The sequence below is a fragment of the Tachysurus vachellii genome, chromosome 3 (assembly GCF_030014155.1).
Source record: "Tachysurus vachellii isolate PV-2020 chromosome 3, HZAU_Pvac_v1, whole genome shotgun sequence".
NCBI lineage: Eukaryota > Metazoa > Chordata > Actinopteri > Siluriformes > Bagridae > Tachysurus > Tachysurus vachellii.
In genome coordinates, this window is record NC_083462.1 from 22,325,768 (window position 1) to 22,349,950 (window position 24,183).

At 39.9% G+C, this 24,183-nt stretch overlaps 4 protein-coding genes across 8 annotated transcripts in view; 2 read left to right on the forward strand and 2 right to left on the reverse strand.

The window, feature by feature from the left end:
* Window positions 1-12,897, reverse strand: part of LOC132843165 (NADH dehydrogenase [ubiquinone] 1 beta subcomplex subunit 1-like) — an 89,976-nt gene extending 77,079 nt beyond the window's left edge. The window contains exons 1-3 of one of the 4 annotated variants that reach the window (XM_060866307.1): window positions 12,551-12,740; window positions 11,311-11,455; window positions 10,978-11,057 (exon numbers count right to left, since the gene is read on the reverse strand). In XM_060866307.1, the coding sequence (XP_060722290.1) occupies window positions 11,021-11,057; window positions 11,311-11,450 (177 nt within the window). In that variant the 5' untranslated portion in view covers window positions 11,451-11,455; window positions 12,551-12,740 and the 3' untranslated portion in view covers window positions 10,978-11,020. Of the gene's footprint in view, window positions 1-10,745; window positions 11,058-11,310; window positions 11,456-12,550; window positions 12,752-12,799 lie in introns of those variants that run through there. The other 3 variants (XM_060866309.1, XM_060866308.1, XM_060866306.1) reach the window with 3 other exon arrangements.
* Window positions 373-10,536, forward strand: riox1 (ribosomal oxygenase 1). Its single transcript, XM_060866305.1, has 15 exons — window positions 373-483; window positions 1,578-1,691; window positions 1,919-2,073; window positions 2,733-2,832; window positions 3,982-4,095; window positions 4,244-4,350; window positions 4,785-4,892; window positions 4,977-5,011; window positions 5,143-5,321; window positions 5,418-5,522; window positions 6,419-6,560; window positions 7,646-7,766; window positions 9,256-9,355; window positions 9,725-9,811; window positions 10,320-10,536. Exons 1-15 carry the CDS (start codon window positions 418-420, stop codon window positions 10,386-10,388), a joined length of 1,602 nt encoding a protein of 533 aa, XP_060722288.1. The 5' UTR covers window positions 373-417; the 3' UTR covers window positions 10,389-10,536.
* A 46-nt stretch (window positions 12,898-12,943) lies between the features above and the next one.
* Window positions 12,944-20,618, forward strand: cpsf2 (cleavage and polyadenylation specific factor 2). Of its 2 annotated transcripts, none has more exons than XM_060866310.1 (15): window positions 12,944-13,086; window positions 13,468-13,640; window positions 14,418-14,577; window positions 14,705-14,810; window positions 15,421-15,550; window positions 15,649-15,764; window positions 16,184-16,371; window positions 16,697-16,987; window positions 17,571-17,671; window positions 17,798-18,001; window positions 18,093-18,245; window positions 18,621-18,846; window positions 19,148-19,459; window positions 19,706-19,840; window positions 20,243-20,617. In XM_060866310.1, the coding sequence occupies exons 2-15, from the start codon at window positions 13,492-13,494 to the stop codon at window positions 20,333-20,335; spliced, it is 2,364 nt and encodes a 787-aa protein (XP_060722293.1). In that variant the 5' UTR covers window positions 12,944-13,086; window positions 13,468-13,491; the 3' UTR covers window positions 20,336-20,617. The 2 variants fall into 2 exon arrangements, with proteins under 2 accessions (XP_060722293.1, XP_060722294.1); XM_060866311.1 differs by having other exon boundaries at window positions 12,947-13,005; window positions 20,243-20,618.
* Window positions 20,619-21,935: 1,317 nt separating this feature from the next.
* Window positions 21,936-22,792, reverse strand: LOC132842297 (ankyrin repeat domain-containing protein 9-like). The gene has a single exon (XM_060864977.1). The coding sequence runs from the start codon at window positions 22,725-22,727 to the stop codon at window positions 21,936-21,938; it is 792 nt and encodes a 263-aa protein (XP_060720960.1). The 5' UTR covers window positions 22,728-22,792.
* Between the last annotated feature and the right edge of the window lie 1,391 nt (window positions 22,793-24,183).

Here is a 24,183-nt window from a genome sequence, read left to right on the forward strand (position 1 = left end):
TCCGACCTTTAATCCTTTTTTGTGCTGTTACACATACAGACTCTAAAGAGTTTTAAAAGTTAGATTTAATAATGCATTCAATATAATTAAATACGTAGCTGTTGCATTTGTTTTGTTATGTTTTTACAGAATACCGTTAAATGGTTATCATGGAGACGGATTATACCATTAAATTGTATAATAGGGGGGAGGAAAAGGACTGATAAGTTAAAAACTCAGCAATATATTTACATGTTAAATGTTGTGTTATTTACTTTATAATTATATTTTATAATTATATTTTATATTACAAGATTATTGTATATTCAGGGAATTGTTGGTTTTTAATTGAGGTGATGTGTGAAACTGTGGTTCGCTCCACCAAAAGGGGATTTTTCGGATCTGGCAACCTTGTCTCGTGTTGGTGCTGGTAGCAGCATGGAGAGAAACAAGTCAGCGTTTGCTTATTACCAGTCATTAAAAGAAAAGTCTGCACACACACAGGTATATTTAATTTTAATATTGTAAATTGAATGTGTACTATTAGTTGAAGCAGGCTTTATGTCTTTCTAGTTGTTGTTATGTGGTTAATGCTAGCAGTGTGGAGCAAAGCTACATCAATACACCAATAAAGCAAATCAGCATTTTACCTACAAATTATTAAAAATAACTTTTTTATGCTTTATTTAACTTTACTGTTATGGTTAAAGTGTTTCTCCTTATGGTAAAAAGTTCTACTTATTTACTTTTCACAGTAAGACAACACTGTGTGAGCAATTCATGCTTTTATCGGGCGACATTTGGACATTTTATCGCGGTTTTCGATATTATCGTGAAATCAAACATCTAAAAATGTACGTGACGTGTAACTACACGGTTTCCTACAAAGCTGGATGTTTGCATTACACATGGGAATAAAGTCACAAGACATTCAGTCACTCATGATATTGGCTCATGTATTTATTTATTTATTCATTCATTCCAATCAGTACACATCATGTGGGTTTATATGAACTGTTTGTTTGGTTTTAGGACAGAATGAAGACGTTATATAGGCAAATAACAGAAAACAGCTCCACAAAGTTCCCTCAAAATCACTAAATGTGCTTTAATCTCAGCTGCGTTTAATGCCCGAGGTGTCATATACCTGTAAGACGTCTTTATGAAAGAGACTTATGATAGCAGATGGTGAAGTGAATTGTTCTATAAAAAAAGGTAAGTAAATTGGGCCTTGACATTTCTTACGGACTTATAAAATAATTGTGTTTCGCTCAGCTCCACATAACGGTGATTCTTAATGATGTTGCTAGATTTTTTTGTATTTTTATTTTTTTTTTACTATTATTTTGTTTTTATGTAATTATTAAGTATTTAGAAAAATTAACTATTGCACAACTTTTTACTATTACTGTTTGTACTTACAGTGTATCAGCTGGTCAGAATTGTATAAGCTTTAAAAAATAAATAAAAAAATCTGATCGGCTGATTTTTCTAATTCTAACAACATGTTTTTAAGGACACGTGTGAGTAAAATACGTCGGCCCGAGTTTGTCCATTTCAATATTATTTTGTTTTGAAATCTATTTTTTAATCTGCAGGCCTCCATTTCACCAGTAAAGAAAAAAAAGAAGAGGAAGCAGAATGGACTACAGCCAACCATGAGTGCCAAGAAAAAGACAAAGCAGGAGGAAAATCATGATGAGTTTGTCAGTGTAAGTTTATAACCCTGTACCACTGATCATTTTGAGTGCTTTAGCTCAAGGTTTAACCCCTTAAACTCCCAGGACTTTTCAGTGGGTCCAGACTTATAAATATCTCATAACTCCGTATTAATTCTGTTAGTTTAAGTACAATAACAGAATAATTTCTAATGGCTAGTGACTCCTATGCTTTAAGACAAATTCCAGAGTGATAACCTGGAACTTAAATGACCTTACAGGAGGAACATCGACCAGCGAACGGGACCGATCACGTACGCAATGATGCACTTCACACAATTCTCACTGAGCTGGCTGATGTGGACAACAGCAGGGAGCGAGCGAACATGCTGTTTCAGTGGATAATTTATCCTGTTACAGCCAAAACCTTTTTCAGGTACAGCCTTCATTCACATACCTTAACGTATCAGTGCATAAGATCAAACCCTTCTTCACTTTTCCAATATTATGAAAGTTTCTGGCATCTGAAAAGTTCTTGCTGATTTGAAACCAATCATATATAGCTGATGAGTACATAGTGAGATGAAACAACGTTTCTCTTAAACCCTGGATCTACATAAAGACACAGAGTTAAAAAATACAACACAGAACTAAGGGCTGAAACACTAAACGAACCTCTTCTAGACTCTGCAAGACAGATACGTGAAATTGTGTTGACCAGTGTAGAGTAGGCGAAGTGCTGTGTGTATATTTAAAATGAATTGAAAAGATTTAGTAATTCATTTATGGCAACCTTATCCATAGCAACTTACAGTAATAATTTTCAGGGAGGTTGAGGGTTAAGGGCCTTGTGCACAGGCCCAGCGGTGGTAGCTTTGTGGACCTGGGATTCGAACTAAGCTACCACATCCCTGAGTTCTTTTCCCTTCTCAGAGCTCCCTCGCCCGAGTCCCCTTTCCCTCGCCCGAGTCCCCTTTCCCTCGCCCGAGTCCCCTTTCCCTCGCCCGAGTCTCCTTGGCCACCACTTGAAAGTGTAAATGACAAATTTATCATCAAACTGATTCTTAATTCTGTCTCTTTTTCTCCCCCTACTAGGGATACTTGGGAGAAGAAGCCCCTTTTGATCAGACGCCAGAATCCACACTACTATGATGGCCTTTTCTCAACGGCAGAGTTTGACCGCATTTTGAGAAACGTAATTTATTCTCTGCTATTTAACCATTGCGCCTTGCACACTATATACACAATTCTATCTTGGAGAATCAAAGCACCAGAGTTTAGTTGATCTGAATCTTGTTAATTTAATTCACTCTGGTATTTTGTCTTAGACAAGCAGCAATTCAACTAGTGAAAATTTGTTATTCACTTTAGAGGAGCTTTTGCCTTCTCAGTACTGCAGTGTTAATGCTAAGGTCATTTAGCATGGCTGAGGATTTTGGCTAATATATTATAGGTAAATGTAGCGTAGCGTTCCATAACGTTAACGTAAAATGCTGGCGCTCCGTGATATAAAGACAAGAGCTAATAGAAATGCTAATGCAGCATTGTAACACATACATTAGATCATGCAACAAGTTTTTTTTACCTGATGTGATGGATCTACTGCATCACAGTCCAGAAAGCAGATTTTACCTATTTACAGATGTGCTGACATATTGCCAAGCCTCAGTATTGCTTTATCTATTATCAAGGATGTAGTGATGTATTTAAAACTAATTCTCTTCCCTGTTCTGCTTGATAAGCATTTTAACCAATAAGAAAGATAAACACGATTGCATAGTGAGTTGAAATTCCAACTATTAATGCTGCATGTCAGGAAAAAAGCAGAGAGGCTTATAGCTGTTGTAAAGTAAGCGATGACAGGAAACGCATTCCGGTTTCAAAGATGTTCCACAACAATAAGTGTAGCTAATGGATAAAATGAACAGCGTGTCATTTCCATTTAAAATGAATGAAAATTTTCATTTTTATTGGGGCAGCGATGGCTCAATTGGTTAAGACTCTGGGTTATTGATCAGAGGATTGGGGTTTAAGCCACAACACAGCCAAGCTGCCACCGTTGGGGCCCTGAGCAAGGCCCTTAACCTTCCCTGCTCCAGGGGCACCACAATCTGACCCAAAACTACAAAGTTGGGACGTGAAGAAAAGTATTTCAGCAGGCTGTAATGTATATGTGACAAGCAAATTCTTCTATTATTAGTGCATGAGTAAATAAATGGTAGCTGTTATCAAATCACTGTGATTGTCAGAGGAATAAAACGATTGGTCAAATAATTAAATCTGGCCTTTGATTAGAACAGCAGTTATCTGTTCGAGTAGCAATCCTCTTTGTTCTGTTTTACAGGATGATGTCCAGTACGGAGTGAATCTGGATGTGACGAGCTACACAAACGGCAAGAGAGAGACACACAATCCTCCAGGGAGAGCTCTGCCCTACACAGTGTGGAATTTCTATGAGGTACGAGGGAATGGTGTTTAATAAGTCTCATCTTAACATTTGTAACAGTTTAGTTCTGTTTGTAAGATAGTCACAGTTCTGTATTTCCGTATTCTGAGTAGCTTGAATGCTTTATTTCCTGATCATCTGGATTTTCTTTTGCTCTCAGAACGGCTGCTCGCTGAGGATGCTGAACCCTCAGGCCTTTTCCTCTACCGTGTGGAACGTTCTGTCCATCCTGCAGGAAAAGTTCGGCAGCATGGCAGGAGCCAACGTGTAAGCGGAAACACCGATTAAGGCAAAACACTTAAGCAGGGACTTTGGAAACATTTGTACTAGTACTAGTTCCCTTCTGAGTCTGGTTTCTCTCAAGGTTTCTTCATCATATCATCTCAGGGAGTTTTTCCTCGCCATCATCGGGGTCGGCCGGATGCTCCTTTTATCCGTTTTCTATACTTCTGTGAAGCTGCTTTGAGAGAATTTCCATTTTTAAAAGCGCTGTACACATGAATTGAATTGAAAAATAGTTCTACATTCTCTCAGCTTGATTATTGAGAAGTTCACACTGAGACCGATCTAGAGTTTCTCAGTGTGAGAAAACGTCACGTGTGGCAGATTTCAGTCAATAACACAGAAAACCCTGAGCCCTATTAGTGAAGTCAGAAATGTTTGCTTTTTGTTTGGCTGAATCTCCGTGTTTGTATGTGAAGGTACTTAACCCCAGCAGGAACACAGGGATTCGCACCGCATTACGACGATATCGAAGCGTTTATTGTGCAGTTGGAAGGCAAGAAGCACTGGAGAGTGTATAACCCCCGGTGAGTCAGCACTCACCTCTCAGTGTGTCATGATGATCTATTTTAAGCGTTGTAGACTAACATCACTGTCGTACATTTCTCTAGAACTGAAGACGATGTGTTATCGCTTGTGTCGAGCCGTAAGTCATTTTTACTTCAATGCCACACCAAAGTTACGTCAGTGCCAAGCAGCTATTTTTTTATTCTGGTTCACCTGGGTCTTAAAGATGCAATCATCTATTTTATCTTCACTAATCCTCGTCTCCTTCAGCTAATTTCAGTCAGTCCGAGATCGGAAAGCCTGTGCTGGACGTAGAGCTCGAGCCGGGTGATTTGCTGTATTTCCCCCGTGGGTTTATTCACCAGGGCAACTGCCTCCCGGACGCCCACTCGCTACACATCACTATCTCCTCGTACCAGAGGAACAGCTGGGGTGATCTGCTTCTGAAGGTACATCCTGTCACATTTATCTGTTTATCTTTCTTTTTTTTTTTTTAGACTGGTTTTTCAGCTGTCATGTTTTTAAGTTCTCCGATGGATTCTCAGGTGATGCCAGCGGCTTTGGAAATGGCAGTGGAGGAGGATGCAGAGTTTCGAAAAGGACTTCCTCTTGATTACCTCACCTACATGGGAGTACAGAACTCTGACAAGGTGTCATCTTCTGTTCACCCTACATTACACTTTCCTACAAGGCCAAGAAATGGAAGTAATGCTAAGTCATAACACATTAAAGAGCAGAATCCTCAACAATCAAAACTTTTACAGTTCAGGTCCCGGATTTCTGAAGATTCTAAGAATGATCTCAGATAGCCCATAATCTAGCTTAAACATTTCTAACTAGGAATCTTAAGACTGATTCAGGACTCTATGTTAAGATATTTGAGGCTATATCATGTAGGGATTACGTTCGTGACCGATTACATTAGAGGTGCACTAAAATCTGTATGTTGTAAATGTAAACATCACCGACACAGCGCAGAAATGTTCAAGAGAAGAATTTTATTATTTCTGCACTGTGTCTGAGATGTTATCTCTAATATGATTGATCACAATAATAATCCCTACACGATCTAATCTATATCATCTTATTAACACACTATCATGATTAAATATTGTATACAGCACATTTCTTCTCCCTCTTCACCTTTCAGCCATTTTGTCCTCCGATAAAGAAACTCTTTAAGCCTCTTAAATGTCCTCCTCACTACTAACACTTTTTGACCTTAAGAGCTCTTTTAAGGTTTAAGATGCTTCATGAATAACTTTTATCTTTATTGGAATCTTCTCCTTAATTTTAAGGGGAAATGCCCAGATTTCTGAGAATTTTGTCACTAGGAGAAACTCTTAAATACTGACCCAGGACTTTTTCTGTCTGACGTTCCAGTGGATTATAAACTTGGCGATGTTGAGTGTAATTCCATTGTAGTTTAGCTGTACGGAGTCTTTGATTAGTCTGTGGGAATGCTGATAATTAGGTCATGATGTCTGGAAATGGTGTATCTTTATCAGCGACATCGCAATTTAAGCTTTATGACGTGTGTGAATAGGAAGATCCACGCAGAGACCGATTCCTGTCCCAGATGGAGGGTTTAATGAAGAAGTTAGCTTCCTACGCTCCAGTGGACGCCGCTGTGGATCAGAAAGCACGAGAGTTTCTACACGACTGCCTGCCACCCGTGTTAACTCCAGGTAACTGCTATGACCTTCTATTAAGCCTTCATAAGGCGCCGGGATTTTATACATGATATACATGGCATTATATTTTTTAAAACTATAACTGGAATGTAGCTACATAAGCAGCATAATCTCTGATCTATGTCCATCTCAGAGCTAATTCTGTTGTAGAGCGAATTTCAGTTATTCATACCTGAACAGTCTTAACAAACTAGTTAATGTTAATTAGAGAAAGGCTTTTGTTAGTGGGCTAAGCAAAAGTGTCCGTGTGTTTTTATAGAGTAGTTTATTTTGAAACGTTCGGCAAGAAAGAACGTGGTCTTTAAATGTTAGTGTTTTCTTCCACTCAGTGTTTCAAATGTATTTGAAAAGAAAAATCTTAATAACAAAAAAAAAATTCCAAACCAATTTTACTATTAGTGTTACAGATAGCTAACATTAACCTTGGCCGAAACAAAATCTGAATGATGACAAACATTTTTGTAAACTGAGCCCAATCAGTTCCTCTAGGGTTTTTGCAATGGCATAAATTAGGCAAAACAGATCAAACGCTGGGGGGGGCACGGTGGCTTAGTGGTTAGCACGTTCGCCGTGACCCGAGGTAGTTCGGATAAGCAGTAGAAAATGAATGAGTGAGAGTGAGATCAAACGCTGCAATAATCAGAGGAGCTTGCAATTTTTCTATATTACTGCAGATTTGGGCCCAGACACGTTAATGTCATCACAGTGAGCGTTCAGCCAAAGCAGTCAACAAGTCACATGCATGGAACAGGAGTAAAGCTATCATAGCACGTAACTACCTGTGTAATTCACTGGTCGGAGTTTAAAAGAAGAATCAAGAATGCAATTTCACCAATTCAAAATTTTCTGTAAATAAATAAATTCCACAAGTGACATTGCAAATTTTGAAAAAAGCTGCAGAAAAATCGAGGATTTTGAACTCAACGATCACAAAAAAAACAAATCCTTTCAAAATCCTATCTAAGCTTTTCAGATGTTTTTTCAGATTCACTTTAATCACTCAGCAAAATCAAATGTGTGAAGATATGAGAGTAGGGTGTCTGACATTATTAGTAACTGGTGTGTGCCGGTGTGTGTAGCTGAGACGGCGAGCAGCGTGTACGGCGCTCCTGTGCGATTCGAGGATGGAGAGGCCATGGATTTGAAAACCCACGTGAAGCTTCAGACCAAAATAAGACTCCTCCGTGCAGAGATCGCCAGGTGTGTATGCTTGTCTTCCACATAAATCAGTGCAGGGGAACTTGTGTCCGAGGTGTAAAAACATCATGTCTGGAAAATGTATGTTGCATTGAACCCAGTAGTATTACACTGTACTTTTACGTATCACTGTGGTGGTGGTACTCCGAAGGAAACACCTTTTTCGTATCTTTAATTTTTTTTTATTTCTTTTTTTTTTTTTACATATTGCCTGAAAAAGCTGGAAAAACAAACGATTTTTAGATAAATAATTGGACTCTTTTATAGCCGCATAACGTGTGTCTTTGTGAATACCACCCCATCAACACCAGCTAACTCCCAGATCGTATACGTCCGCACCATTCCGTGCCATAGAGTAGTATACATAGTGTGAGTACTGTGTTGACATAATAGTGCACCTCACGAACCCGGATGCTGATGAACTTATTCAGCTGGCGTCATTTGCCATCGACCGTTCATCAGTCACAGCGGTCCATTTGCGATTCTAAAAGTCTATACACTAGATGACAGAGTACATCCAAGTGTCCAAGAGTGAAAATTTATATTCGGATGACCATTTGTCCTCATCTCCCCATCAGTAAAATATGCTCATGATACAAAAACGGAAGATGACAGCAAGCAGCGGAGCTGACGATACGACCCCAAAACATCTAAAACACAGCGTATAGAAGTATTTTGGGTTTTACATTGTAGATGAACAAAGATAATGCTTTGTTTTGTTTGGCAGCTCTGTCAGAAATGGCACCTCCACAACAACAAATCTTCCGGCTCAGCTAATTACTTACCACCAAACCGAGGCAGCAGAAAGTAAGACAAAGGCACAGAAGAGTAGAGCAGCACCAAGGATACAACCCGTTTTTTATTATACCCGTAGTCTTAATAAATACAGAAGACAATATGTGTGTTGCCTCACACCTCCAGGGTCGGGGTTCGATTCCCGCCTCCGCCTTGTGTGTGTGGAGTTTGCATGTTCTCCCCGTGCCTCGGGGGTTTCCTCCGGGTACTCCGGTTTCCTCCCCCGGTCCAAAGACATGTATGGTAGGTTGATTGGCATCTCTGGAAAATTGTCCCTAGTGTGTGATTGCGTGAGTGAATGAGAGTGTGTGTGTGTGTGCCCTGCGATGGGTTGGCACTCCGTCCAGGGTGTATCCTGCCTTGATGCCCGATGACGCCTGAGATAGGCACAGGCTCCCCGTGACCCGAGGTAGTTCGGATAAGAGGTAGAAGATGAATGAATGAATGTGTGTTGTGGTCACCCTTATTTTTTTAATTTTTTTTTTGAGGGGGATATTCGAACATATTCGAATGTATACTGTATAGTGCATCATTTAGGATGCAGCTCTGGTATCCCTCTATCTTTTTCCCTTCAAAAGAACTGTGTTGTTTCCCAAAAACAAAATGCTCCTCTTTTGCAACTTGAGACCTTTCATTGCGCCACAGTTTTAGACTCAAAGACTCTTCTCATCTTTCTACTGTACTCTACTGTATGCAGGCTGTGCAGTGACGGCGAGGCCGTGCATCTTTACTACACCACAGAGAACTCCAGAGTTTATCACAAAGAGGAGCCAAAAAGCCTGGAGATAAATGCAGAAGTAAGAAGTGTGGAAGAGCGAAGAGAGATACAGTGTGATGACGTGATGAGTAACATACTTTAAATAGTCTGTAGCCTCCTGCTTTGTGTTTAAACTTCAGTTCATCATACATACAAAATCAGGTGCACTTCATCTGCATTCTTCTGTTTAGCAGTGGAAAGGAACCATCATGTCTGAGAGACTGTAGATTATTACTTTACTAATATAAAAAAGTACAAAGACGTAATCTATAGCTGAGCAATAATGCAAAATGGTCTTACTGATGACATTTGTTTTATTGACCTTATGTTGTTGATGCTTAGAGATCGACTTAATATTGCATTTATTATTTACAACATCCAACGTTCAGTTTTGGCTTATCCTCTGTAGCACACAGATGCGGTCGAGTTCCTGATCCACTCGTACCCGAAGTTCATCACCGTCTCAAGTTTACCCTGCGACTCCGCAGAAGAAAAGGTGACGCACATCTCTGATCAACCTGATAGTATCTTGATAAGATCTTATCCAAGTGCAGATACATATGCTTAAATTAACAGACAGAATTTCAAACGCTGCATTGACCTGATATGCAAATCAACTCGAATCATGTTCTAACACCATCTTCCAGTGTTTGATGTAGTACGATAAGTGTTGTTTCTGCCAATAACGCTATACGTCTTATATTTTTTTCCCCCATAAAAATGACTTTGCAACAAAAGAAATAAAAACAGTTGTATATTTATATTATACAATTCCATTTCCATTATTTTCAATAAGTAGCAGGATCCTGATAAGCAGTTTTTAACCTGATACACCTTTTTTTTTTTTTTGCAGTAGCCTCATACTTTGTTTTCTTAAGTTTTAAGGATACTATATTGTGATGTTTTTTTTTAAATGCAGGTATTAGATCAAACTGAAACGATCCTTGTGTAAAGTCAGTGTTAATGTTCTTGTCCTGATCAGAAGGTTGTCTGTCGTTCTGCAGGTGTCCTTGGCAGAGATGCTGTTTTCAAAAGGACTGATCCACACAAGAGAACCTTTGAGCACTAAGTGAAGAGTCCATCTGTTCACCGTTCGTCTGGAACAAGTCTTTGTTGTTCTGGTTTTCTTCACTTAATAAAAATTCGAGATCAGGATTAAAGTTGCAATTGACTGACTGATTGAAAGTTACAACCTTTGCAATAAACAGTTGAATGTCTGAAGCCTTTGTGATGTAGAATTTATATATCAAAATATTCTTTTTTTGACATTGTGATTGAAATGTGCAACTTTTTTTCTATCTGTAGTGAAAGTATTTAGATGTGAAGCAATAATGATTTGCATGCTAAGAATCAGTGAGGTAGTCAGAAAGGACACGTCAGAGTACAGTTTATAGGGCTGAATATCATGAATAACTAAGCGTTATGAGCATAATTTTCCGCATCAAGGGTCACATTTGCATTTCCCACAATCAGCTCAGAAGAGTAAGAGTAAACTGGTATTTAAGCAATGTCCAGTATAAGGTGATTTACTACTGAACTGAAACGCTAACCTTGTCTGCTAATGAGAAAGTACTACAAAAACACAGGTTTTTTTTTGGTTATATCTGTATATTTTGCATCACAAACATTGAAAACTCATTTACAGCTTTGAGCATGACAGGATATGAAAGCAAGGAAGGAAGTCCAATAAATACAGAGGAGGATTTCACTTCCAGGTGTATTCCTCACCAGGCTTCAGTTCCCTGCAACAAAAGAGCACCTTGTGGGTTTATTCAGCTCTCATCAGGCCTGGTGTAACAATACACTGGTAAAAGTACATGTACACTGAAATGCAATCACTGTTTAAACTCAGTACTAAGCCACATTTACTCTTAGCATATAATCTTCACATAAATGAGCAGGAATGTACATAATCAATGCAAAGTATACATTTTGATATTATACATCTTGGATAATTCTGTAAGCACAATTCAGCAATTCCTTTATGAAACACACCTGCTGTACAATGCGCTCTTGTTCCTGAATGCTGTCAGTTTCTGATCGTTCCACCTGTCCAGGTAGACACCTATGACAAAGCCCAGTGGGACCAGTACGTTCACCCAGTGCTCACGCACCATCGCTGCGAAGTTCACCATTATATCTGAAACCACATTACATATTAGATCTCACACAGGGGTGTTAAACTTGTATTTGAAAAGCCCAAGTTCCATAAAATTATTTGCATAGGACGGTCCGGATAAGTGGATATGACTGATGGGTGACTCATGGTTACCTCTTAATGCTTAAACATTAACAGTTATCTCTTGACTATAAATAAGAGAACTTAAAGTGGTTTTGTTTAGGGGTAGCACCTCATTACACTTTTGAGTCGTGGCATAGATTCTGGACAGATTACAGTGTGTCCCAATTCTGACTAAATGTCTCAAGCCTTGTAGCTTGATGTGGTGGGATGGGGGATGTGGTAGCCTGGATTTTAAGGTGTTGGACTACTGGTCGGAAGGTTATGAGTTCGAATCCCAGGTCCACCAAGCTGCCACTGCTGGGCCCTTGAGCAAGGCCCTTAACCCTCAATTGCTCAGTTGTATAAATTGAAATAAATGTAAGTCACTCTGGATAAGTAAGTGTGTCTGCTAAATGCCTTAAATGTAAATGATGTGATGCTTTCGGCTAAATAACTGCAGGTAAAAATGGATGTGATTAAATGAACAGTATCTAATGGAGCATTTTCCTCTCTGCTTTTGTCTCTACCAAATACTTTGGTTCTGCTGAATATTTAACAGATAAATTAATCTGTAATGACATCCATCAGCTCATTAAGAAGCTGCTGTTGAGATGATAATGCACATGTTAGTAGTAATTCTGTATGTATACTAGTGTGCTGTGGGTTTAACTCAGGAGTCAGGGTCAGTTAGCTAAAAGCTACTCCAAAGTGCAGACATCGAACAAGTACATTCAGCTAGAAGGAAAACTCCAAAAGATTAAGAAAACACTTCGAATAAAATATAGGAAGGAAAAATAAATGGTAATGAAAAAGTCACGAGTAACAAAACATCTCCAAAAAGCGCAGTAGTTAGCAAACAACTTGGCTAATTCAGCTGAAGTCCTAGATTTTCAAGTAGAAACAATACACTTTGCCCGTAAATTCAATAAACTACTTCAGAACCCAATCGTATTAATAACAGAACAACTATGTCATGTTTTTTATCCATACACCGATATAATAGTTTGAACCTACCGTTGTGTTGTTTAGCTTAGCTTAGCTTACCGGTATCAGGCTGCTCAGGCGGAGGTCATAGGACCATACCAACTGTGTAATATTTCTTGGACAATATTTATTGATATTGTATTTAACAAAGGGTTTTTGTAATGATTCAAAATATTTTTTAAAACGTAATAATTTACAGTTGATTCGACGACGTGAAGTGTTTTCGGAAATAGAACACCGTTTAAAGCATCCCTATTTTAGGAATATAATGGTACATACCGCTAACGCCAGACTAGCGGCAACCGCACAGAGGCAGAATTCCAAACAACTATTGGCTCCCTACATATGCGCACTACGTAGGGTGCATGACCAAGACAACTTCTCGACCTTATGTAGCGCACTATATATCAAGTAGGTTGCGATTGAAGACGCAGCCACAAAATGGCTGAAACACAAGAAAGTGTGAGCCGTGTGGCTCGAAAAATGTGAATAAACAATGACTTTCGTCACGTTTATAAACATTTGTCATATGTGAAAACACTACGTTAAATTTAGCACGTTATCCGGTATGCTACTATCAGTGGATATTGTTTAATAGTTATGTTTCGGTTCAGTTAGCTAGTTTGCTAGCTTTGTTAGCAATGCAGGAGTTAAGTTGTTATGCTAGTAAACAAATTGTAGTGAGTCATTGAGTCATTTGTTAAAATGACACGTGAGTCATTTGTTAAAATGTTTGTTTCTATTGTGACATTATATTCCATGCAAATTGACTCTTTAAGACCATACTCTTACACTGTTTATTATATAGATGGTAATTCATTTTTAATTACTCTACAGTCTGTAGAGTTCCTGTGTATACTGAGATCCATGCTGAAAGTAATCCTAGTCATTGTTATTTAGAGAAGTGTGCCAAGAGTGTCCTTTAATTTCTCCAACCCTTGTTCTAGGTGTGAGAGATCTCAGTGTTCAGGATGACGTCCATCATCAAGTTGACTGCAGTGTCTGGGGTGCAGGAGGAGTCTGCTCTCTGCTACCTGTTACAGGTAGACGAGTTCCGCTTCCTGCTGGACTGTGGCTGGGACGAGAGCTTCTCCATGGACATCATAGATGCTATGAAAAGGTAATTAAGAAAAATCCTACCGTGAAACGTTTAAAAGAAAGTGCTGCATAAATCCAGGTGTCTTCCTTGAGATTGGGATGTGGGTTCTTTGGTTTCTATCAAAAACATGCCGTTAGGTGCATTGGCAACTCTAAACTGCCCTAGGTGTAGGATAGACTCCAGATCCACTGTGTAACCCTGACGATGAGAAATCCAGCATAAAACCACTGGAGACAGCGACGTTGGATTAAGAGGTCCAGAAGGCAAAGCATTTGTGCACTATTTTTTAGCCGACACTCAGCTCAGCTGGCTTTTTACTTCCATTGGAAGTGAGAGTTTGAATTCGTAATGGGCAGTGGTGGCTCAAGAGGCTGAGGCTCTTGGTTGTTGATCGTAGGATTAAGGTTAAAGCACTGCCAAGCTCTTACTGTTGGGCCCTTGAGCAAGGCCCTTAACCCTCTCTGCTCAAGAGGTGCTGTATCATACTGACCCTGTGCTCTGACCCTAACCTCCAAAGTTGGGATATGCGAAGAAAGAATTTCACTGTGCTGTAATGTAAATGAGACAAGCAAAGGCTTCTATCTATAATTCCGAGTTAGGACTTTTAGATGAATGCAGCATAAATCCCTACAATCAGCAAGTCAAATGGCATATAGGTAATGTAGGAAACCGTTAAGAAAAGTGAAAAGAGCTCAACCTGAATGAACGAAAGACATCCTTAGAACATTAAGCAGTGGAGTACACAGTCCTTTTTTTTGCCCTGTTTGTATTTGATTCTGGTTTGTATGGCTGTTTCAGATATGTCCATCAGGTGGATGCAGTGCTTCTGTCTCATCCAGATCCACTTCATCTCGGCGCTTTGCCCTATGCTGTTGGCAAACTGGGTCTCAACTGTGCCATCTATGCCACCATCCCTGTGTATAAAATGGGTCAGATGTTCATGTACGATCTTTATCAGGTACGAACATGGAGTTGTGTGTGTGGGAAGGGCAGAATAAGCTCTAAAGTAAAAGTGTAAATAAAATATGAACATGCACAGCACACCGAGTGTGTTGATTCTGATGTAATCTCTCTCTCTCTCACAGTCTCGTCACAACACAGAGAATTTCGCCTTGTTCACGCTGGATGACGTTGACTCAGCTTTCGACAAGATCCTGCAGTTGAAATACTCACAGATTGTGAATCTGAAAGGTAAAGGTCAAGGACCGTCATGTTCCAAACATAGGTCAACACATTAACTCATTATTTACATTTTTAATTCTTATTGTTTTTTTTATTTATAGCCTATTTATTTGCATGACCAAAGAAACCTGCTAATAACTAGGAAATCAGGCAAAACTTGTGTAGTAGAGACTTGTAGTTTAGAGTGTAATTTTATTTATTTTAAATCACTAGCTGTCTGTGCTTCACAGACCACTATAAGAAACATGACACGCAAGGGATGGTGGGTGAACAGTGATCTATATAGAACAGCGGTGTCCAATCTTATCCGGAAAGGGCCGGTGTGGGTGCAGGTTTTCATTCCAACCAAGCAGAAGCCACACCAGAGTCTACTAAAAGCCAAGAACAACTGATTAAACAGGTGGAAGCAGGCATGGCTTCTGCTGGGTTGGAATGAAAACCCGTTTGTGGATAAGATAGAACAACTCTGCAAGCAGCAGGACAAATTGCAAATGAAAGTTCCTTCTATAGTTGTAGCCCAGTGTCTGTAGTTCAGTGAGAAATAAAGTAAATGTTCCTCAGTCAAAAGTCATGAGAACAAGCAGTATGATTTAGTCTACACATCTGTTTTATTTAACAGGTAAAGGACACGGCTTGTCCATCACTCCTCTCCCTGCGGGACACATGCTTGGTGGGACCATTTGGAAAATCGTAAAGGATGGAGAAGAGGAAATTATTTATGCTGTGGATTTCAACCACAAGAGAGAAATGTAAGACGTGTTAAATGCTTTTTTTTTTTTTTTTTTAAATAGTTTAGTTTATAATTAGGAATCATAAGAAATTAACTGTTTTCTGCTCGACCTTACAGTCACCTGAACGGCTGTTCCCTCGAGGCGGTTAGTCGTCCCTCACTTCTTATCACGGACTCCTTCAATGCCGCTTACGTTCAGCCTCGCAGGAAACAGCGTGATGAGCAGCTCCTAAGTAAGTTCTCACACCCTCTCAACATGCTACGTTTAAACAATACAATTTGAAGTATTCTGCATCTAATTATTAAAGCTGAAATGCATACCATATCAGCTATTAGTTTAGCATTAGACATTATTCACATTAGTCTATATGGTGAGTCCCTGTGAATCTGTTCCTGTGAAAGATAATATATACGAATGAGGAAATTAAACAACAAAAAAATACTATGATTCGAGTGACAGTCTGACTGTCAGAGCTGCTGTTATAAAAAAAAAAAAAAAAAATAATAATAATCATCCGAACATATTCGAGAATTTAACAGTGCTGTGGTATAAAAACGTTTACATATATACAGCATCATCTTCAGGTTGTGTTTACTGCAGCTCCTCTCAGGAAGTCTGCTCAGCACCACACCTTTGTTTTCCCTCTTCCAGCGAACATCATGGAAACGCTGCGTAATGACGGCAATGTGCTGATCGCTGTGGATACCGCAGGCCGTGTGCTGGAGCTTGCTCAGCTACTGGATCAGATCTGGAGGACGAAGGATGCAGGACTGGGCGTCTACTCTCTCGCCTTGCTCAACAACGTCAGCTATAATGTGGTAGAATTCTCCAAGTCTCAGGTACAAGGACATGGGTGTTATAGAGCTATCCTAGGGTTGTAGCTAAGGACTGTCACTTGGGTAGATCCACACTACTGTATATATTAATGAGACTGTCTGCAGTTTAATACTTTAAGAGCACCATGAATGATTTACACCATATTATTGTTCTGATTGGTGTGTGTGGGTGTGTGTGTGGCTGTTTTTCATAGTAATCAGGTTTTCCTCTTGGAAAATTTACCACTGCAGTTTAAACATATTCTGTCTAAAGGGATGTCCAGTGCAGATGCTTATTGTAATGTACGGGATCCAGTTGGGAAAATGGTTTTCACTTTCCCTCCCCTAGGTGGAGTGGATGAGTGACAAGCTGATGCGATGCTTCGAAGACAAGCGCAACAACCCGTTCCAGTTCCGCCACCTGTCTTTGTGCCACAGTTTAGCAGATTTGGCACGAGTGCCGAGTCCCAAAGTGGTGCTGTGCAGCCAGCCTGATCTGGAGTCTGGGTTCTCACGTGAGCTTTTTATCCAGTGGTGCCAGGACTCCAAAAACTCCATCATACTGACATATCGCACCACGCCAGGCACGCTGGCACGCTACCTTATAGACCACCCTGGAGAGAAGATGATAGATTTAGAGGTAAACTTCCTACAGTTTTATAGCAATATAATTCCCATGTTTAATCGACAGTAAGTTAGCTTATAGTGTAATACACATCTTCTAAAACCTCAGTTGTCATTAACGTAAGATTTCTTCCACCCAGATACCCCTTTTGTCCTCACAATGGCATAGTTTAGTCTTTGTCTTATTAATGTTGCTGTAGTTTCAGCCTCAGATCTTCTGTCCAGAGTGTCTGATGTCTTTTATATGCTTTTTATTCTGGCCCAAGCTTCAGAAGCTTGAAGATGGTGGTCTGATTGGCTCAATGCACCTCCTAATGCTTATTTTCAAAGGAAGTACAAACAGGACTTTTGAGCTGTAGTTTACGGTCCCTAAAGAGAAACTACCCAAAATGGCCAAACTAGCATATGTGCTACAATTATATGATCGTTAGGTATCACCTTTTATATCACAGCACTTGCTAGAAGACAAAATCCTAACTAACAGTCCTAAAATTCAGCTCTATTAATTTTTGTCTGCTTTAATGTTTCTCTCTTTAGTAGGTTTGATTGCAACACAGTGTTGATTTCATTTTTGTTGTCCCTTTTTGTTTTTGCACCAGATTAAAAAAAGGATCAAGCTGGAAGGTAAGGAGTTGGAGGAGTATCTGGAGAAGGAGAAAATAAAGAAAGAAACTGCTAAAAAACTGGAACAAGCGAAAGAGTGAGTAGATCTATGTATCAGATTATTAACAGGTTATTAAACTTCATGCAACTGGAGCGCTGAAGAGCCGAATCCGTTAAGCACCAAGTTAGATTGTAAATTGTAAAGCTCCTTCTAACTGCTCAGGGTGGATGTGGACTCAAGTGATGAGAGTGATATGGAAGATGATTTGGAGCAGCCTGCAGTAGTGAAGAGCAAACATCACGATCTGATGATGAAAGGTGAAGGAGGGCGCAAAGGAAGCTTCTTCAAACAGGCCAAAAAATCATACCCCATGTTCCCTACTCACGAGGAGAGGATTAAATGGGATGAGTACGGAGAGATCATTAGGTCAGTTGCCGATTCAGAGATATTGTTTTTTTTTTCTTTGTTTTCTGAATAATAAATTTCATCGCCACATTTGGTATGTGATCCCTTCCAGACCTGAGGAGTTCCTGGTTCCTGAACTGCAGGCCACAGAGGAGGAGAAGAGTAAGCTGGAGTCAGGCCTGGCTAACGGAGATGAGCCAATGGAGCAGGACCTTTCGGATGTCCCCACTAAGTGCATATCTATTAAGGAGACACTAGAGATAAGGTTAGCATCCTTTTCCCTGCCTGTCCTTATACTAAACCTAGTTTTCAAAGAAACGGCATGCCTCTAGTAGTGCTACTATACTTTAGTCCAAAAAATTTGTTCAAAACACACCTGTTTTGCAGAGGTTCCCTCACCCCAGCATAGCTCCTCACCATAGCCCCTCACCACTCCCCCAACGATCACCATCATTGTTTTCTGTTCTGAAACCCTCAGGGGTTTTAAACACATTCTATGTAACAGGCCACATTACAATAAGGTTAATGTCATGTGAGCTGGACCAAAAAAAAGGATTTGCGTAGTGTCAAATAACAAGAATATTTGTTCACACATGGCTGTGAACATGAGGCTGTAAGATCTTCATGCTTCTGTTCCCAGAGCTCGAGTTACTTACATAGACTATGAGGGACGTTCAGATGGAGATTCCATTAAGAAGATTATAAACCAAATGAAGCCCCGGCAGCTGGTTATTGTTCACGGACCTCCGGAGGCTAGTCAGGACCTGGCCGAGTCCTGTAAGGCCTTCAGCGGTAAAGATATCAAAGTGTATACACCCAAACTGCAGGAGACTGTGGACGCCACCAGCGAAACGCACATTTACCAGGTAATCAGACGTTAACATACAAATAAATTATTTCTGTACAAGTTTTAATTACAGTACAGTAAATGTATACATTCAGGGCCACTTGAATAGGGACAGCCAATCATGTGGCAGCAGCACAAAATAGAAAATTATTCAGGAAGAAATGTGATCTCTGACTTTGACTGTGGTTGGTTTTTAGTGTCAGTTGGGATGGTTTTACCTCTGATCTCGGAGAATCAAAAAAAAGGGCAGATTTTATATTTGCTTAGAACTTGATGGGAGTCCAGTCTTTAACCATTGTTAATGTTTTTCTTTTGTGTAGGTGAGGCTAAAGGACTCTTTAGTCAGCTCTCTGCAGTTCTGCAAGGCCAGAGAAACAGAACTGGCTTGGATAGATGGCGTGCTGGACATGCGTGTGGTGAAGGTGGACACGGGTGTACTGCTGGAGGACGGAGACACCAGGGACGATACAGAGGACGGCGAGATCACCATGGATGTGACCCCCGAAGTCATGGCTGAGAATAGCACTGTAGCAACGCAGCGGGCCATGAAGACACTGTTCGGAGAGGACGAGAAGGAGATCTCGGAGGAGAGCGATGTCATTCCTACACTGGAGCCACTGCCACTTACTGAGGTGAGTGAAGTGAGCATGCAGTGTGTTACACTGGATGATGGTCTGATGACCAGGGAGGGTGCAGAGGATATGAATATTCAGGTAGACGCAGTGAAATAATGAGAAGGGAATATCACACACGTGAGGCATTTATCAGAAAGTGACAATTCAGCTTTCAGTCCATGTTTAACTCTGTTCCTGTGTAATACAAGACACAAGATGGATTTACACCTTACTTTGCTTGTCTGTGTGCATGTGTATTCACAGGCTCCAGGTCACCAGGCTGTGTTCATTAACGAGCCAAGGCTTTCGGACTTCAAGCAGGTTCTGCTGCGTGAGGGGATTCAGGCCGAGTTTGTGGGCGGAGTACTTGTCTGTAATAACATGGTGGCTGTGCGCAGGGTAAGACTCCGCCACCTCCTCCTCTTCCTCATTGCTCAATATCAGCGCTCGTATGCTCAGCTTGGCTTCTTTCATCAATGTGTCGGTACACTTCCTGTTAACAAGGGACTTTTTTTTTGAAGATTTAATATTTGTTCTCATTTGAAAAAGACCTTGCTGATCTTTGACTTGCTATCTTTTGTGCTCTCATTTCCTTGTCTTTCTCTCTCTCATTCTTGTTCTCTGTCTTATGTATTGTTTGTATATTTTTCATTTACTGCACTGTTTGCTTACACTATCTGCTGCTTTTTATTGCTATCTTGTTCTCTTTACTTTTTCGTTTTGTTTTGTTATCCATGTTCTTTTCCTTTATCTTTTAAATCCTTCTTAATGTCTCTTTCTTTCTTTCTTTCTTCCACACAGACGGAAGCAGGACGAATCGGGATAGAGGGCTGCATGTGTGAAGATTACTTCAGGATTCGGGAGCTGCTGTATCAGCAGTATGCCGTGGTGTAGCACCGCTCCTCAGCTGTAATCTGCACGACTGGGACCTACATGTCCTAATTTCTTTTTTTTGTAGTTTCTATGTTTATTTGTTGTTTACCTGCACTGTTGCAGATGCTCTCCCTGAGTCTCTCAGTATGCACATGCTCACAAAGACATTGCAGATCTGTCCTGAACTCAGCATGATGTTGAGAAAACATTTGATTATGGAAGAATTCATTTGTATTGTTTATTTTTATTTTTTTTTAAACCTTTTCTTTTCTGTTGATAAAATTGGTTGTCTGACGTAAAAAAAAAAAAAGAGTTTTGTCCACGTTTATGAGATATTAGGGGTATGTGCGTGTGTACACTTTACTCAGTTTGTATCCAAACACCAGATGACGACATTTTCAAAATGTCATCATTCTACCCGTAGGTCATTGAGCATTTTAGAAACCTTATACACTCTCACTTAGCTGCACAAGACCATAAGCTCAGAACTGATTACATTACACAGTTACAGAGTCACCAGACAATTTAAATTTACTGTTCAAACATTCAGTTAAATTGATTAATGAGCACCTAATTTTTCTGTAATGTTTGTCCATAAGAGTCAGTGAGAGCATCCTGTGTGCTTTTGCAAGAAGGAAAGAATTCTGGTGGACTAAACTTGTTTTCATTTTTGACACGCTTGGAAGCCCAGCATGGCAAACCTATGAAACTGCCGGAACTGAACTGCCAGACAGTTCAGTTCATAGTTCGTAGTGCTCTGTTGAAAACTGAATTAAGCTCAGGCAAAGTGGTCAGCAGGACTTCCAACCTATACAGTCTCCAGCCACTTTTATAGAAACACCTCCTGATTGTTGTATTATTTGACCAAAAAAAACAACTGAGCAGTAGTCAAACCTTAAAGTGGGTGGGCTTTAACAGCAGAAGACCACATTTGGTAGACTGAGCGTGTGCTCTCCAACACTGGATAGTTTATCTTTCAAATTTTCAAAACTATTCCGTTTTGGTGATACTTTGGTGATCCTGTTTCACCTGGACTCTCAGATATCTGTTACTAGCTGACAGGACTGGAACCTGCTTGGTACCCATCTGCCTCAAGGTTCTGAGACACTGTAGCCTTCCTGTCAGTCCATATCAGTCTGGCTTGACCTTTCTCAACAAGATGAGAATTACAGCTCGTTAGATATAATTATTTTAAGAATTGATGTAACCCTTTTTTAACATTTACGTTATTTTGTCCACAATAACGTAAATGTTTTGACGTAATAATGGTTAAACTTAAATCATGGTTGGACAGATGGACACTGAAAAAACAGACTTGCATATAAAATATTGTTGGTACCCAGATTTTCATATAATAATAATAATAATATAATATTTATCTCTCTTTTAGTAGTCAGTGTTGTAAAAAAGAAAAACTTCAGGAAAACGTCAAATCAGGATTAGTCTTTTAACTTTAGACTGTTTAAATTGATTTAAAAGCAAATAAAAAGGCACATGCACATGAATTTACATTACAAATTGATTTCAGTCACACAGATATAAATTCAGTAAAAAAAATAATAATAAAAAACAAAAGTATGTTTCAGTAGAAGTCCCACTGTTAGGACTGCATTAAGCAGTGTCAGAGGGGTTTCAGAAAAACTGGAACGGGCAGTTCGTCCAGACTTTTGAAAAATTCACGAGAAGGTAGTTGAGCCAGAATTGTTTGCATAGCTAAGAGAAAGAGTGTCCCTGGAGTTCTTCCGACCAGGTAGTTAAACGTCTCCTCTCCCAGAACATTGGACCAGTACTCTGGATCATTTTTCAGTGAGCTCTTCATTTTGAACCGCAATTCAGGCTTGAACATGAGCAGCCTTTCCAGGCATAACATCTTGGCACGTGTGTTCACTTTGGAGGCTCGTAGCTGTTCCAGAATGAGATCCAGCGGTGTCATACCATCGCGATCCTCAGCTTGTGGTGAAGCCCCGCTTGCCAGTAACAGCATGACAGCATCTGAGTGTAACAGCTCACATGCCATATGGAGTGGAGTTCTGCCCTCATCCATGTGCTCGCATTCTCCCCGGTTCATGTAGGACCAAGAAGTCTCTTGAAGAATGAGAGCCATTATTTCCTTCCTGTTGTAGTGGACAGCCAAGGCTAGGTGTGGAGCAGATGAATGACTGCAGCAGACATTCTCACCTGGCATGGCAAAAGCACCATCTGAGAACTCATTCACCAAGTATTGTGCGTATGCTCGGTGGTCGTGCACGATGGCATACATCAGTGCCTCAGACGGAGTGTATGTCCGTTGGTGGCTGCATTCTTCCCAGTGAAATATCTCCATGTACCGCATGTCTTCCAACATCTGCACAGGTTCATGTTGCTTTACAGCTTGGTAAAAAGAGAACTTGCGTTCATCGCACGTGCCACCCATCTTGCCAGTCAGTCTACACCAGGTATTATGAGAACATACAGTATAGAAATCTTTTACATTCTAGAATTTAGATTTAGAACTTACGTTCATTCGTCACAAGTACGTGCGCACGTCGCCTTTGCCTGTTGCCATGGCGACGCTATGCCGCATAATTTAATTCATAAATACTAATTACGTAATTAATACCTACTGTATACATACCTACTATATACATAATACCTAATTACGGGATGCTTGTGTAAGAACATCACATCAGTAGTCCTTTACAGGCATTCTGTCACTAACATAATAATGATGAGGGTGATTATTATGATGTCGCTTAGTGCGCATGCTCAGAAGCGACGTTCTTTATACACGGAAGTGTCGCGTTTGCCAGTTGCTATGGCGACGCTATGCCGCCAATAACATCGTTTCATGTGGTTCATTCCATTTAGAAGTCATCAATAAAATTAACAAATGCATTTTTGATGTCTGAAGGTGCAAAGTAAGAAATTAAATACATTCTAAGCAAATATGTGAGATGTATGTTTTTTAGTTACTTTGATTATATTTGAATTCAAATGAAGGATTCTGATTTAGATTAAGGAATGAAACAAAAATGATGATCTTAAATGTTTATAATGACACATGGCCTTTTGTTCAGTGATTAGAGCCACAACTTTGAACATGGTTATATGGCTGTGGTTAGATTGTGAATGTATTTTAGAAAATTCACAACAGAAATTTTATTCTCTTCTGAACAACATTAGCATTTTAAATAAAATCAAAGGTAATGAAGGTCACAGGAAGCTGATCTGCAGTGCTGGACACCAGTTCTGGGAGAGGAGAAGTTTCGCTACCTAGCCATCAGAATTGCACTACTAAAGTTGACTGAACATTAAAATATAATGCTGACAGTTTGTACTGTTTCCAGATAGCTAGTTCATTTACACAGGAGACTCTTAGTATTTTGATGTATTGTAACATTACATTCAACATTTATTGTCTTCTTAACTCTGAGTAAAGGAATGACTTTATAGGAACTAAATGTTCTGATCTTCTACAACACTGAAATTATTGCTAAGATTCATTTTAAATAAGATTAGTGTTATCAGTAGTTCTTTGGCTACCTGTAGCTTTCGTGCTTCTGTTATGAGGTTGGTGCTGTGATTTTGCCCTGCTTATGCCTCTGTCTCTTTGTTTCTTTTGCATCCTGTGTGGATTCACACCTGAACTGTGTCCTAGGTCGGATCATTATTATTAGTATTATTGAACTCTCTTTGTTGGATTTTGTCCTGCGTTTGGGTTCCTCCCTAACACCTCCACACTGCTTACTGATAGTATCATCTGGCCAACAATGAACCCAGCAGGACCCCAGGAGATACAGTCCCTCCTCAACACTGTCCAAATCCTCTTCTGTACATGAACGCCAACTCAAGAACATTGCCTCAGCCACAAACAAACTAATTCGTTGCAT

Excerpts from the sequence above, each read along its gene's own strand:
- riox1 (XM_060866305.1), top strand. The coding sequence starts at position 418 with ATGGAGAGAAACAAGTCAGCGTTTGCTTATTACCAGTCATTAAAAGAA. Across the intron at positions 2,833-3,981 it reads TTGACCGCATTTTGAGAAAC|GATGATGTCCAGTACGGAGT; the intron begins GTAATTTATTCT and ends TCTGTTTTACAG. Across the intron at positions 9,356-9,724 it reads GCCTGGAGATAAATGCAGAA|CACACAGATGCGGTCGAGTT; the intron begins GTAAGAAGTGTG and ends TATCCTCTGTAG.
- cpsf2 (XM_060866310.1), top strand. The coding sequence starts at position 13,492 with ATGACGTCCATCATCAAGTTGACTGCAGTGTCTGGGGTGCAGGAGGAG. Across the intron at positions 13,641-14,417 it reads ATCATAGATGCTATGAAAAG|ATATGTCCATCAGGTGGATG; the intron begins GTAATTAAGAAA and ends TGGCTGTTTCAG. Across the intron at positions 15,765-16,183 it reads GCGTGATGAGCAGCTCCTAA|CGAACATCATGGAAACGCTG; the intron begins GTAAGTTCTCAC and ends TCCCTCTTCCAG.
- LOC132842297 (XM_060864977.1), bottom strand. The coding sequence starts at position 22,727 with ATGGGTGGCACGTGCGATGAACGCAAGTTCTCTTTTTACCAAGCTGTA.